We start from the raw sequence: 12,791 nt of genomic DNA, 5'->3' as shown, positions 1-12,791 counted from the left end.
TGGTTTGAGCAAAAAAGGGGTCACTATGTATATATAGTCGGCCTTATTCTGCGTGGCGTGTGAGGTGAGATGACAATTGTCACTTATGTCACGCGATTCCACCAGGCGTATGCCGTGAGAAATCTCACTTGAATGAACTCTCACTTTATTCCCGCTCTCAAATATACGTGACGATTGTCACATGAACTGGGATTTCTAGGTGACAATCGTCGACATGTCTTGAGGTGTCGACAGTGCATGAAAACAAATGAAAAAAGGAAGAGGAATAATAAGTGTTTTTTTGGGTCGTATAGAATCGATAGTAATGGTATTATATGTATCAATAAATTCAATTTATCTTCAATTTTCACAGTACGAAAGACAAATTGCAAGTAGTTTTTTTTGTGAAAGCGGTAGTGAGTCTGTTATTCCTCAATTGGACGAATAAGCACACCGAAATTATTTTCATTTCATGAAATCTATTTATTTTCTCTAAAATATATCTATCATATGGGTCTTGTGTTTCATCTATCTATCCGCGAGTCATCGTCACCGAACTGCATATCCATTTCAGAAGCCGTGGTATATGCCCGAGCCGGAGCCAGAGCAACAATTTAACACTGAGAGTGCAGAGAGCAGCAGCAACTACGACCAAAACAAACAAAAATGCTAAACTTTACAGGATGCAATCAACTGTTTCACCAAATCTAAATCAAATACCTGCAAATTCGGCAGAATGTCCTGATACACTAACAACAGGCCAGGTTAAATCAGATCTATAGATACGGTACTGACTGCAGCAAAACAAATATCTGACCTCTCTGAGCGAAACAAATAAAATTCTGGGATGCCAGATGTTTTTTCTCAAATATATGCGATAAAAATCTGAAATATTTGTAAATATGTGCTAATGTCTGACATACTGACCAGCTTCGTTTATCATATGGAATCAATAATGTTTTGTCACTATTTTAAATAGCCTGCAGCAGGAATAAAAGGTTGTGATAAAAGTTAAATGTCTGCAAATTCGTGAACACATGTGCGAATGTGGCATCTCTGATCAGATTTGGCAACCAGCAGAATGAACGCCTTGTCACTTGCTGTTCATCCTCTCACATACATCAAATGAACCTCTCACGGCATCCGAAACGACTGTAGGAATAGAGTGAGGAGAGTTGCGTGATGGTGATGTGACAATTGTCATCTCACCTCACACGCCGCGTAGAATCAGGCCGAGTACCTACACGTACGCAACATTTGGAAGAATTACTAGCCGATTGGAGAAATAGGAATGGGATTTCATTTGATGACCAATTAATTCAAGTAATCGGTGAAAACGTCAGCAACCTAAGAATATCTCATAATGTTTGTTGGATGTATCTTACGTAGGGATACCATCTGGTCGGTGTTGAAAATCAGGACAACTATCCCAGTTACTATTAGGAATAAACCATTGTGATTATTTGAGATATAAATAAACTAGCTGACCCGGCAAACGTTGTTCTGCCATATATATTAGTTCAAAAGAATATTTTGGTAGGAAAAAATAACAAATATATTCTAAAAGAGTTTGTATAACATCGTTAAGATCTGTAAAATTGATCTGATTGATGATTTTCGCTCCGAAACATACATATGCAATTTTTTTTTCTAAATTTTTGTATATATATCAAATATCCTCCAAAGTATGCTATCGTTCTAATTTGCGTGAAGACAAACTGAACGATCCATAGACGACTCAAATCTGATCAACCGTTCTCCTGTGATGATGAGTTATACGTACGTGGGAAAACCCTTGTTTTATATATAAGATAATAACACGTGAAATTCAACATTTATTTAACATATTCCATACGGTGAAAATACTGTGGAGATGATGACTTCTGTCTTCTCACGAACACAGAAGATTTTTTGGCGGTTTCAGAGTCATCAAACATCAAGTGCAATAGTACCGAAGTATAAACCACGGGTGTGAAACGCAACAGCTCCTTCTGCAAACCAGATTTTCTGAGCGGCTGAAGTTCTGCTCAACATAGTTCAGTTTGGGAGTGGATGCCAATCGAATATTATGGGAATGTTTCGGTGATTGGATATGCTTTTGTTAATCAGTAAATTAATTTCTGTTTCAACAAAATGGCTAAATCTAAACACCGCTATGAGCTACCGACACTTATAAATCACATATGCAGCGTTGGTCTCATAATCCTTAAGTTCCTTTGTGAAAAAGGGATACTTCTGGCGCAATTAGTCTTTAAAATGACGCTTTCGTTTAGCCATTTGAATAAAAAACGTGGCCGCGGCTATGTTTTTGTTCTTTGTCTCAATATTTCAAGTTTTTTTTTCAAATGTCTAAACGAAAGCGTCATTTTACCGAAAGTGAAACAAAATTTCTAAATGATACAGAGAGTTGAAAGATCTCGTGGAAGATCCAACTGCTCCTCTTTATATGCTCACAAAACTTTAGTTTTCAATAAAAAAAAGATTTTACGCAAAAACATAATACACTGAAAATAATTTTAAATCTGCAACAAAATTGAATTTCTCATGAAAATCAGGACAAATGCTAGATTGTGAAAAAAAATCAGGACGCCCAAAATAGATTTCAAAACCAGGGCATGTCCTGCTAAATCAGGACAGATGGTAACCCTAATCTAACGCCATCTTCCACACGGCATAAAAATTAGATCCTCATAGGATATGCTTAGCTTCTCGTCGTAGAACTGTTCCTGGTGCCTTTTTACTTTCGAAGAGACATAAAGTATGGGATTGTCCCGGAGAAACACGATTCCTCTTTTATGGACTTATACTGGACGTTTGTCTTGTACCGCTGCCTTTAAAACGTTGAGATTTGAGGAATACTTTTTGAAAAGTAGCTATTGGTTGTTTGACAAAGGCGGTGATACTGAATTCCTGTCCATTCCCATTAGATGCAGGCTTTTTGAGTGGTTCATTGCTTCTTCTTCTTCTTCTTCTTAAATGGCACTAACGTTCCTAGGGGAACTTTGCCGTCTCAACGTAGTATTACTTGCGTTATTTTTACTAGTACTTAGTTGAGATTTCTATGCCGGATAACACGGCTTGAATGTATTCTGTATATTTTATAATATATGTGTAATATTTTTATGGGACCCCCTCTCCATTCCAGAGGAGGGAGGAGTGCCATACCTTTATAGGAACATTTCTCATACCCAGAAACCCTCACATATCAAATTGTGCTTGATTAGTTCTCGAGTTATACAGAAGTTTGTGTTTCGATTGTATGGCAGACCACACCCCCCACCCCCCCTAGAGAGGGGGTGGGGAGTCTAACCACCATAGAAACATTTATTGCACTCTAAAACCTCCATATGCCTAATTTGGTTTCATTTGCATGATTAATCCTCGAGTAATGCAGAAATTTGTGTTTCATTTGTATGACTTCAAAGAGAACGAAGTTTTGATTGTCTAGCAGCAACAATTTTTTTTTTCATTTTCATAAAGGTTCTGAATCAGAAATTGACGAAGATGTGCGCTTACAGCATGAAAGGCAGTATTATGTTTAACATCCCGTTTGTAACACGTGAGCGATAAAATGATAAATTTGATCAGACACAGTCAATTAGTGGGAGCTCAAACATTAAATTGACATATCTCCAAATAATATTTTTGGCGATTAGTTTGTTTTGGCAGAACCCCGATCATATAGAGTGGTGAAAGAAATGTATGAGAAATAAGAAACTCTCGTTATAACACTCACGACACTTCAATAATTTTTAATTGTTTTCTCCTGATAAGGATGTCTACCAATAAACATTCAAAATATTCATTGATTCAAACAAACATTCAAAATTCGTTCTTTGTGACGTGACAAATATTGGGATTTTCATTCTCGAAAGACATATTCCTACGTCAAAAGTATCAATAAATTATTACATAGAAAGCGCGCCTAATCATTTATAAGGCCGTGGAAACTAACGAGGAATCGAGTTCAACTTCGAAGATTCCAATGCTTACATAAGAAAGACCATATATTTACCTTTCATAAAAAATAAACTATTGAAAAAGTTGGAAAAATTTGCGGCAATTGAATGCCGTCATAATGTATACGGTTGCCACTGCTCGTTAGCCCCAAAAATTACGTCTTTGGTTATGCAAAAGTTAACACAATATTTCCAGTGCAGCGACAAAAATATTTTTTTATATAGACTTACAAAGACAAAATTGAAAATTTTAATTTTTCATCAAACACACCATTTACATTATTAAAAAAAAACTTCTTAACATTCACAGTAGATTCTAAAAAGAATGCTTACAGTGCGAAACTTATCAACTTGTGGCATTTTCAACGAATTTAAACAGAATTTTCTGTTAACGCTCTAAAATCGTTTTTGTACATAAAAATGACTCCCAAATTAATATCGTACATTTTGGCATCCATTTAAAAAATTTAATGTTACCAGATACCTTTAAGCCGGCTTCAGACGGTGCGAGTAAACATACGAGTCGGTCTAGTCAGTTACTGCAGTGCAGCTACTCACACCGTGTGAACGCACTCGCATCCCTCAAAGCGTCAAAAACAGAATTTAGCGTTCGAATCAGGGATGGCAAATGTAAAGAAATATCTCTATTTTTCAATATTTGAAAATAATTGGAAAAACAAATAAACAAATAGTTTCTAAACGAAATCGTTGTTATTTTGTTTTGCACGCTGACGGGACACGCTTTGTTTTTGAGATAGTTTTCGTTAGAATCTATAATATAGAATCATTATCAATTTTCATTCAAAATTCACTCACAACTTGCAAAAAAAAGTATTGTTCTAAGAAACAGAATACATATTCGATTTGAAAAAGTACATTTTCATTGATTATTTTAATGTTTGACGCGTATTTATTCCACCTGCAAATCTACTACCATTTTCATTTCATAAATTGGTACACGAAGTCGCTGGCAAGGCGAAGTAAATAAAATTTAAAAAAAATCTTTTACACTGCCATTTATAGCATCACATACTTCCGGAAGTATCTTAGATATGAAACAAGAAAGGCATTTCAATGTCGTTTTTTTAGTTTCACTCTTACAGGTATAGCATCCCTCATGAGTGTATCTTGGCGTTGTATTTTTGGACCAATGAAATCCAACAGTGTTTCCATTTATTCAGGTGTTTTTCTCAACACTGCTCTGTGCTCTAGAGGATCATCATCGTAGAGTTCCTTCTGTATTGTATTTGTTGCTCCTTTTCCTTGTAACCAATTCCTGGCCCAAAACCTTTTGCCTTTCTGCTTTTTCGGATAGTACCTTCAGTTCGAAGAAATTCAGCACAAAGTATTTTTATACACGGTCAGCGTGTATTTCGTGATAAAATTGTGTAATGATAAATGCAACTGAAAACCTGAGACGAAAACTGTAAATTTTCGTCTCAGGTTTTCAGATCAATCATCTATCGTCTCAGAAGTCGATTTCAGATCAAATTCGGACCTGATTGTTGTTTCTGACTATTTAATGGACATTTGAAAAATCATCTGGCATCCCTGGTAAGCCAATGCTGTAGTATCAAGTTTCTCGTCAGCAGGTCACACTGTGTGAACGGACAAGGCGAGTCAACCAATTGTCAAGCGAGTTCACCGGCCCAGTAGCTGCTCACTGTCAAGGCAGCTACTAGCAACGTATGAATGGGCCCTCAAGCCTAGTTTATACGGTGCGAGTAAGCATACGAGTCGGCCTAGACAGTTGCTGCAGTATAGCTACTCACACCGTGTGAACACATCATGTCAGTTAGTGTCATGCGAGATCCAGCGTGCGAAAAATTTTATTTTACTCGCACTCGCATCCCTCGAAACGTCAAAAACAGCATTTAGCGCAAAGTACGTAGAATAGAAGGTAAGTGATATTCTCTGTGCATACACACGGAGCGCGCATGTGATACACACACAAAGAAATTAGGAATAAACTATCCTCAATTTGTTCGATGTTCGGAAGTTTTTTCAATATTTCTTGTTTTTAAAAGTTCAAAAAATCGTACAAAGTGACAAAATCGTAAGTCGACCCGACGATAAACACGATAGTGTACCGCATTTTCACTGCAGGTAAGGTTTGATGTGATTTTTTTATCGATTTCATACTGAACAGTGTTTGTTTACTTCAGCAATATGTCGAAGTGCCACGTCCCGCGATGCCGGAGCAGAAAAATTTTAAAACTTGGGGATACTGTTTTAACCTATAATCAGCAAAGAAGACATCTTTGTACTGGAGGTAAGTGTGTTTTATATAAATTGTGATGAGATAAACTAATCGGAGATGTTTTCAGCTATCCAATGCATTCGCTTCTTGGATCTTCCTAAACGTTCCGTTCCAATGGTTTCACACAAAATTTATACATTTTATACATTAAATTTATACATTAACTTCTTGCGAAAGTGCAAAATATTTATTTGCAATCAATTCGGAAGATGACCCGGCGTGGAGGAAATGTTTTTCTCGTTTTTCAGAAACACCAATTTGGTCCCGGCTGAACGGCTGAATACTCCAAACCGAAACCATTGAAAGCGTCGCGATGATTCTTGATAGCTGCTTCAATAAAAGAGAAAAAAAATCAGCAGTGTGGGAGTTAATCTTTCATCATACTATCAACGACACGAAACGAAACTGCTTCGATATAACCTCTCCACACATTTGTTCATCGGTTATTTTTGGGTTATTTTCATAACACAGGTGCGATAATTCCACTTTTTTCTATTTTAAAATGATTAAGTAAATTGCTATTTCATCATTTAGAAACATATTTTGAGACAGTTCTTTTGTTACAATTTAAAAAAAATCAAAAATGTTCGAATTTATATGGATTCGATGGATGGTTTATTACAATTTTTTGCTTTTTTCCTTTGCCTACCACTACTTGAACAAAGCAGAGAGGAGACTACCTTCTATTCTACGTACTTTGCATTTAGCGTTCGAATAAGGGATGCCAAATGTAAAGAAATATTAACAGACTTGAAAATTATTGGAAAAACCAAATACAGGGAAACTTCGATATAACGTACCCTCGTTATAACGTACCCTCGATATAACGTCACTCGATATAACGTACACATTTCCAAAGTGTAAAAGAAAATTTTTTTCAATATTTTTTTTTCTGATAGAACAATGAATTACCCGTATTGTGATGCTAAAACAAGTTGTGTACCTTCAATAAATCCCGAAATACAGCTGGTTTTGTGATTCCGGATTCTAAATGAATCAAGCTTTAATCAACAGTACGAAGGAAAACATCATGAGAAAGGCTAGCTTCGTCTTCTGATTTAAGTTATTCATTAACTTTACTAAAACAGCAACACAATAATGTATTATAGACTACGTTTGTGAGTACTTTATTATGCTTCGATATAACAATTCGATACAACGTACAATTTTGAAAGTGAAATGTACGTTATATCGAAGTTTACCTGTAGTTTCTAAACGAAATCGTTATTATTTTGTTTCGCACGCTGGCGTAACATGCTTTCTTTTTGGGATAGTTTTCTCGAAAACAAGAACATAAGCCATCCATGAGTGTAAACATCAGAAAATATCTTCATATGCCGTGTGAGGATATTTTTAATTCCTAATCGAAGATAGAATATTTATATTAAATGGCGGCATCCGTGATTGTGATGATCATTTCATAGAAGGGAGGGGTTTCATACCTTCATAGAAACATTTCTCCTACCCAAAAATCCTCACATCCCAAATTTGGCTCGATATGCTTAATTAGTTCTTGTGTTATGCAGAAATTTGTGTTTCATTTGTAAGGCAGCCACCCTTAGAGAGGGGGGTGGAGTCTCTAAGCACCGTAAAAACATTTATTGCACCCTAAAACCCCCACATGCCAAATTTGGTTTCATTTGCTTAATTAATTCTCGAGTAATGTAGAAATTCATGTTTTATTTGTACGATAGCCTCCCCTTAGAGAAGGTAGAGGAATGTCCCCCATAGATCGTACCTAGATGTTTCGAAGTTTATTGCTATACATGTGAAAAAAAAACTAGAGTAGAGTTTAGTGTGCAACTGTTAAGGGAAGTACATGCGTATAGATTTAAAACTTTTCTTTATGAATCGTTGATTGGATGAATAAACATTGGCCCCAATAACTCCATAATAACGAATCGTCTGAGTGATGAAACCATACACTGGTAGGAAAATATTAATAAAACAAAAAGATTTATCAAACTTATTCCTCTTTGTAATGATTTTAGGATTTTGGCACTGAGAAAGTAGTCCCGTTTGATCAATTTTAGAAATGTTTATTCTATATTTGTTGTTTAAAAACATGTCTTCATATCTGACATCACTAATCATACCGAAACAAGTGTCAGAAGTCTTTCCAGTCTACCAAATAAAACATTTCAATGAATGTCGTGTACTGAATAGGATATTTTACTCGTCTCGACAGTGACTGAAGCCGAGACGAGAAATGCTCGTCTCGTTTTCTGGACCTATGTGACATTTTTATGATTGTTGAAGTTTTGTGTTACACATTCAATACCATTTCGATCCGTAATTCCTGCTGTACGTTTTATTTTCCAAATCTGATAAATGTGGTATGTAGCTTACAAAATGGTTAACATATTAAAAAAAAAAAAGGATACGAGTTCATTAATCTAGACGAAGATTGATAGATTATTTATATAATTGTATTTTACTTTAAATAGTAAAATTGTCAAGATATTTAATCCTTCGAACAAAATTGAACGTCTAAAACGCATGACCATTCTTAGCAAAGCGAATTTGATCAGGAAGCTCGTTGATCCACTTGAAACAACGATTTCGGAAGCTGCAAGAAGTTTTACTATCAATTAGAAGCGTATGCAATCGTGTACAGAATGAAAAAATTACAAGGTGGCCTCGTAAAGATCTTCAGAATTAGTCAAGGAACAATTCAAAAGGAATGAAAAAAAATATTATAATATTATATATTGTATTCTTACAGTGATATTTTTCAGACAACATTCAAATTTATTCCATTCAAGATCAGGAACCAAAATACATCCTATGAACCTCATCCACTAATTTCAACTATTATTCATAAATGAACTTGTTGAACTTGCAAAACTTCGCAGATGATATTCACAAAGTCAGCAATTATGCAATATCCATTCAAAGAATTTTCCGCACCACGAAAAACTGTAAACATTGGCTTTCTAACACTGCTTCGAGCACCTGCCAATTTCGCAAACACATCGCGCTCCCCCAAACGGGAAGTGACCGTCGATAATTTAGCAGCAATCACAACGGATGCGTATGACACCCTCTCTCCCAAAACACCCCCAACCCAAACCAAAAACAAGCCCCGTTTTATCGCACTGTTGCACACAGCTGACGATGATGGGTGATGAAAATAGGACCGAAATTAAGATTCAGTATCAACAGATGTTTGCTCGTTTGCTCGCGTAATCACTTAGCTCAATCGCTTCAATTTCATACCTGGATATGCGTAACCGGTGGCCACCAGGGCACCAATCAGAAGGAAGTACGTCGCAATTGTTTTCATTCTGCCACCTGGACTGGAACCTTCCAGAGGAATTGCACTGCGGGTTCTTCAATCAAAACGTTATCACTGACACAGTTTTTGGCACTTTCAATCGGATGGCTGGAAAACTGATTCAAATGACACTGCCAACTTGGATGAGCACAGGGAAAAACTTTTCCTCAAATTCGACGGACAGTTTTCGTATGGATTCACTACTCGTCAGGTCGATTGCTTCCCTCAGCACCGAATGATGATGGTCTCTGCGCGAATGCTGGTATGCTCTATTCTCCCGTATCTCGTTCTCTCTACTAAACCGAGTGCAGCTGAAGATCCCCCCCTATATATACACCCGGCGAGGTGAGTCAGCGTTCAGCTGAACTCTCAGCGAAATGCGCGACGAGCCGCGGGCGAACACAACACAAACATGCTGCTGAACTCGCTCACTCGCGACAATCATGCTTTCGACTGAAACAACAACACAAAACGGAAAACACCGGAGGAAAAGTGTCAATGCGGGGGTGGCGGTTGTGTCGTTCGCGGCAGATTCGTGGGTGAGACGTGTGTGATCGAATATAGAGCTTTGCGTGTTGTGTATGGCAGCACCGTGTAGTATTGTGACGCCGGTCTGCCCGAGCAATAGGGGATACTAATATGTCGTGTGGAGCGATTTTTACTAGGGCGACAGATCATGTGACCCGAGCTTCTCTGAATTCGGTGACACCTTCCACGCTATCTAATAGATTTTGCATAAACGAGGTTCAAAAATGAGAATATTATTGAAATTACTTTACCTTACTTGGAATCTTGTACGAAAATATCGGAGAATACAGAAGAAAATCAAAAGCATGATTTTCATTTTCATTTCAAGAATCTTCCACTTTTCAATTGTATTCAATTCTCTCAGAAATTGTTTGGTTTCTCGCAGAAAACCCCGTCAAGGTACTTTTTATATTGTCCAAAAAGTCGAAGCTTTAGCCCTCAAGATAGTTTTGCAGAGATAAGAACAAATAGAAATCTGAAGGTAGAACATCTGGTTAGAATAGTGGGTGAGAAAGTAAGCAGATTTCAGCCAAAACAAAACAAAATCGGGTTGTCTAAGAGACCAAAGCGTCGATTACCGAGAATTACTTTTGACGTAGGACTACGCCTAACCGGAAGATAAAGGGGGTGAAATGGAAATCTAGGCACTGAACAAGTAGGAAAAAATGCAAGATTTGGAACGCTTACAACTCGAGCATTTCTCAATAGATCGCAAAGGTTTTTACATCAATTGATAGGAAATATATCTACGCATCTATCATAATGAATAACATTTCATTTTTCTTGAGATAAATAATTGAATAATTGTGAAATATCAAGCATTGTCAAAATGCACTATGTGCCCATTTTTGATTGGTCCATTTTGTGCTCCTCAAATCGTACCGACCAAAACGGGCAACCAAAGCAGCAGCGAAATAGAATGAAGCACGATTGGAAAGGAAAAAGAAAAAAATGAACGAAACATTGGTCGCAGTCTCACACATGCGTAATTCTCGAGCCAGCCAGTCAGCTTAAAAATCCCCGCTCCGCTGCCGTAACGATCATTATCATTCAAACCGTACACCACATCGGTTCGCATCACAACACTTCAACAAACCAACCCAAGCAGCCATGTCTGGACATGGTAAAGGAGGAAAAGTGAAGGGAAAGGCAAAATCCCGCTCGAACCGTGTTGATCTGGAGTTCCCCGCAAGGGTAGCTAGGCCGAGCGCGTTAGTACCAGTGCACCAGTCCACCTAGCCGGCGTTATATAGTTTCGGTCGCCGAAGTGATCGAGTTGGCTGGCAAAGCTACTCGCGACGATAAGAAAACCCGCATTCGTAACAGAACACATTCGGTTCGGTAGACATCAAGACAACAGGCAGTTGCAGCGAGTGGCGAGTGGCAATAGCAAAACGGCATCAAGTAGCAGAAGAAAAAAGTTTGTTCTTTATACAAACTGCTTTAGTGGCAAATCCAGAACAAGGCGGCATCGAGGGCGTTCGAAATGGTTTTTTTCAAAACCACGAGTACTAAGTTTTCCAAATTGGAACCATTCCATAAAACAAGGCGCTTTTCAGGGCCATTAAACCTTCCAAAAACGAGTTTAGGAAATACAGTTCAATGCTTTCTAAAACATTATCCAAAATAATAATAAAACACAAATTGATTTTTTCATAATTTGTTTGCCAGGATCTGATGAGTATGTGAATTTGGCAGTTGTTCTGAGCTTATTGATTTTCACCAATTCTTAAATTGCTACTAGATTGAAAGTACAGTAATTTACACTTATCTCGACATTTATCTAATTGGACGGACATGTAATGCGACATATTTAGATGGACATGTTTGTAAACATAGAGTTCGGGGTCCCCACATTGAAAGTCGACACTGTACCACTGTCATCGCAAATGTTCAATTACAGGTTAAAATTATCTCCAATCCGATACTGAGTGGTGGTAATGCGATGTGCCATTGAATGTAATTTACTGTACAATATGTCACAAGCTGGATGGGAAGAAATTTTCCAACTGTGAAAGCTGTGGCGAGTGGCAAATGCAATCGCTAAACAGAAAGGTTTAGCCGAACAAGATGGGGATATCGAGTGATAACAAAACAATAAACTCTTTAGATTGAAGATAATTTTGTGATCCTGAAAAGGACCCTTTTTAGCCTGCAAGTGAATCCAACGAGCGTACAAATCGTAATGAATGTATTTTTTTGCCATCGCTCCCTTTTAACGCTCATTCGTTCGTCTCGTTGGACTCGCCCCTCTGGCTGAGTCTGCCGATTTGTCTCTATCCTGTGAGTGTGTACCGCTAGAGTATAAAACACGCGGACCCCAAAAAAATATCTTATTTTCTTTCAAACCGTAAACCCGTGTGGTTGTACGGCATCGGCATCGTGGACGTAACAAAGGAGGACAAGTTAAGCGAAAGGCAAAGTCTCACTCGAACCGTGCAGGTCTCCAGTTCCCTGTTGGTCGCATTCACTGATTGCTCCGCAAGGGTAACTAGGCCGAACGGATTGGTGCCGGAGCACCAGTATACCTAACAGCGATTATAGAGTTTCGGCTGTCGGAGTGCTCGAGTTGGCTTGCAAAGCTGCTCACGACAATCAGCTTCGGTTCGGCGCTCATCAAGACAACAATTAGTTTCAGTGAGTGGCAAAGTGTTTCTCCGGCACGTCGCATTAAATGTAATTCACTGAACAACATGTCACAAGCTGGATGGGAAGAAATTTTCCAACTGTGAAAGTTGTGGCGAGTGGCAAACGCAATAGCTAAACAGGAAGGTTTAACCGAACAAGA

The 12,791-nt window shown here is 37.8% G+C and overlaps 1 protein-coding gene and 1 long non-coding RNA gene across 2 annotated transcripts in view; one reads left to right on the top strand and one right to left on the bottom strand.

Annotated features, from left to right (window-relative positions):
- Window positions 1-9,790, bottom strand: part of LOC129775499 (uncharacterized) — a 51,514-nt gene extending 41,724 nt beyond the window's left edge. Inside the window, exon 1 of the mRNA XM_055780308.1 lies at window positions 9,418-9,790. Coding sequence (XP_055636283.1) covers window positions 9,418-9,484 — 67 coding nt within the window. The 5' untranslated portion in view covers window positions 9,485-9,790. The remainder of the gene's footprint in view (window positions 1-9,417) is intronic.
- On the top strand, window positions 5,869-6,379 carry LOC129775500 (uncharacterized). Its single transcript, XR_008742970.1, has 3 exons — window positions 5,869-6,044; window positions 6,104-6,210; window positions 6,266-6,379. It is a non-coding gene; the product is annotated as an uncharacterized LOC129775500 (long non-coding RNA).
- Window positions 9,791-12,791: the final 3,001 nt, after the last annotated feature.

This window comes from Toxorhynchites rutilus, chromosome 3, assembly GCF_029784135.1.
Source record: "Toxorhynchites rutilus septentrionalis strain SRP chromosome 3, ASM2978413v1, whole genome shotgun sequence".
Classification (NCBI taxonomy): Eukaryota; Metazoa; Arthropoda; class Insecta; order Diptera; family Culicidae; genus Toxorhynchites; species Toxorhynchites rutilus.
The sequence above is the reverse complement of the archived record's forward strand: the minus strand, read 5'-3'. Positions and strand labels throughout refer to the sequence as shown.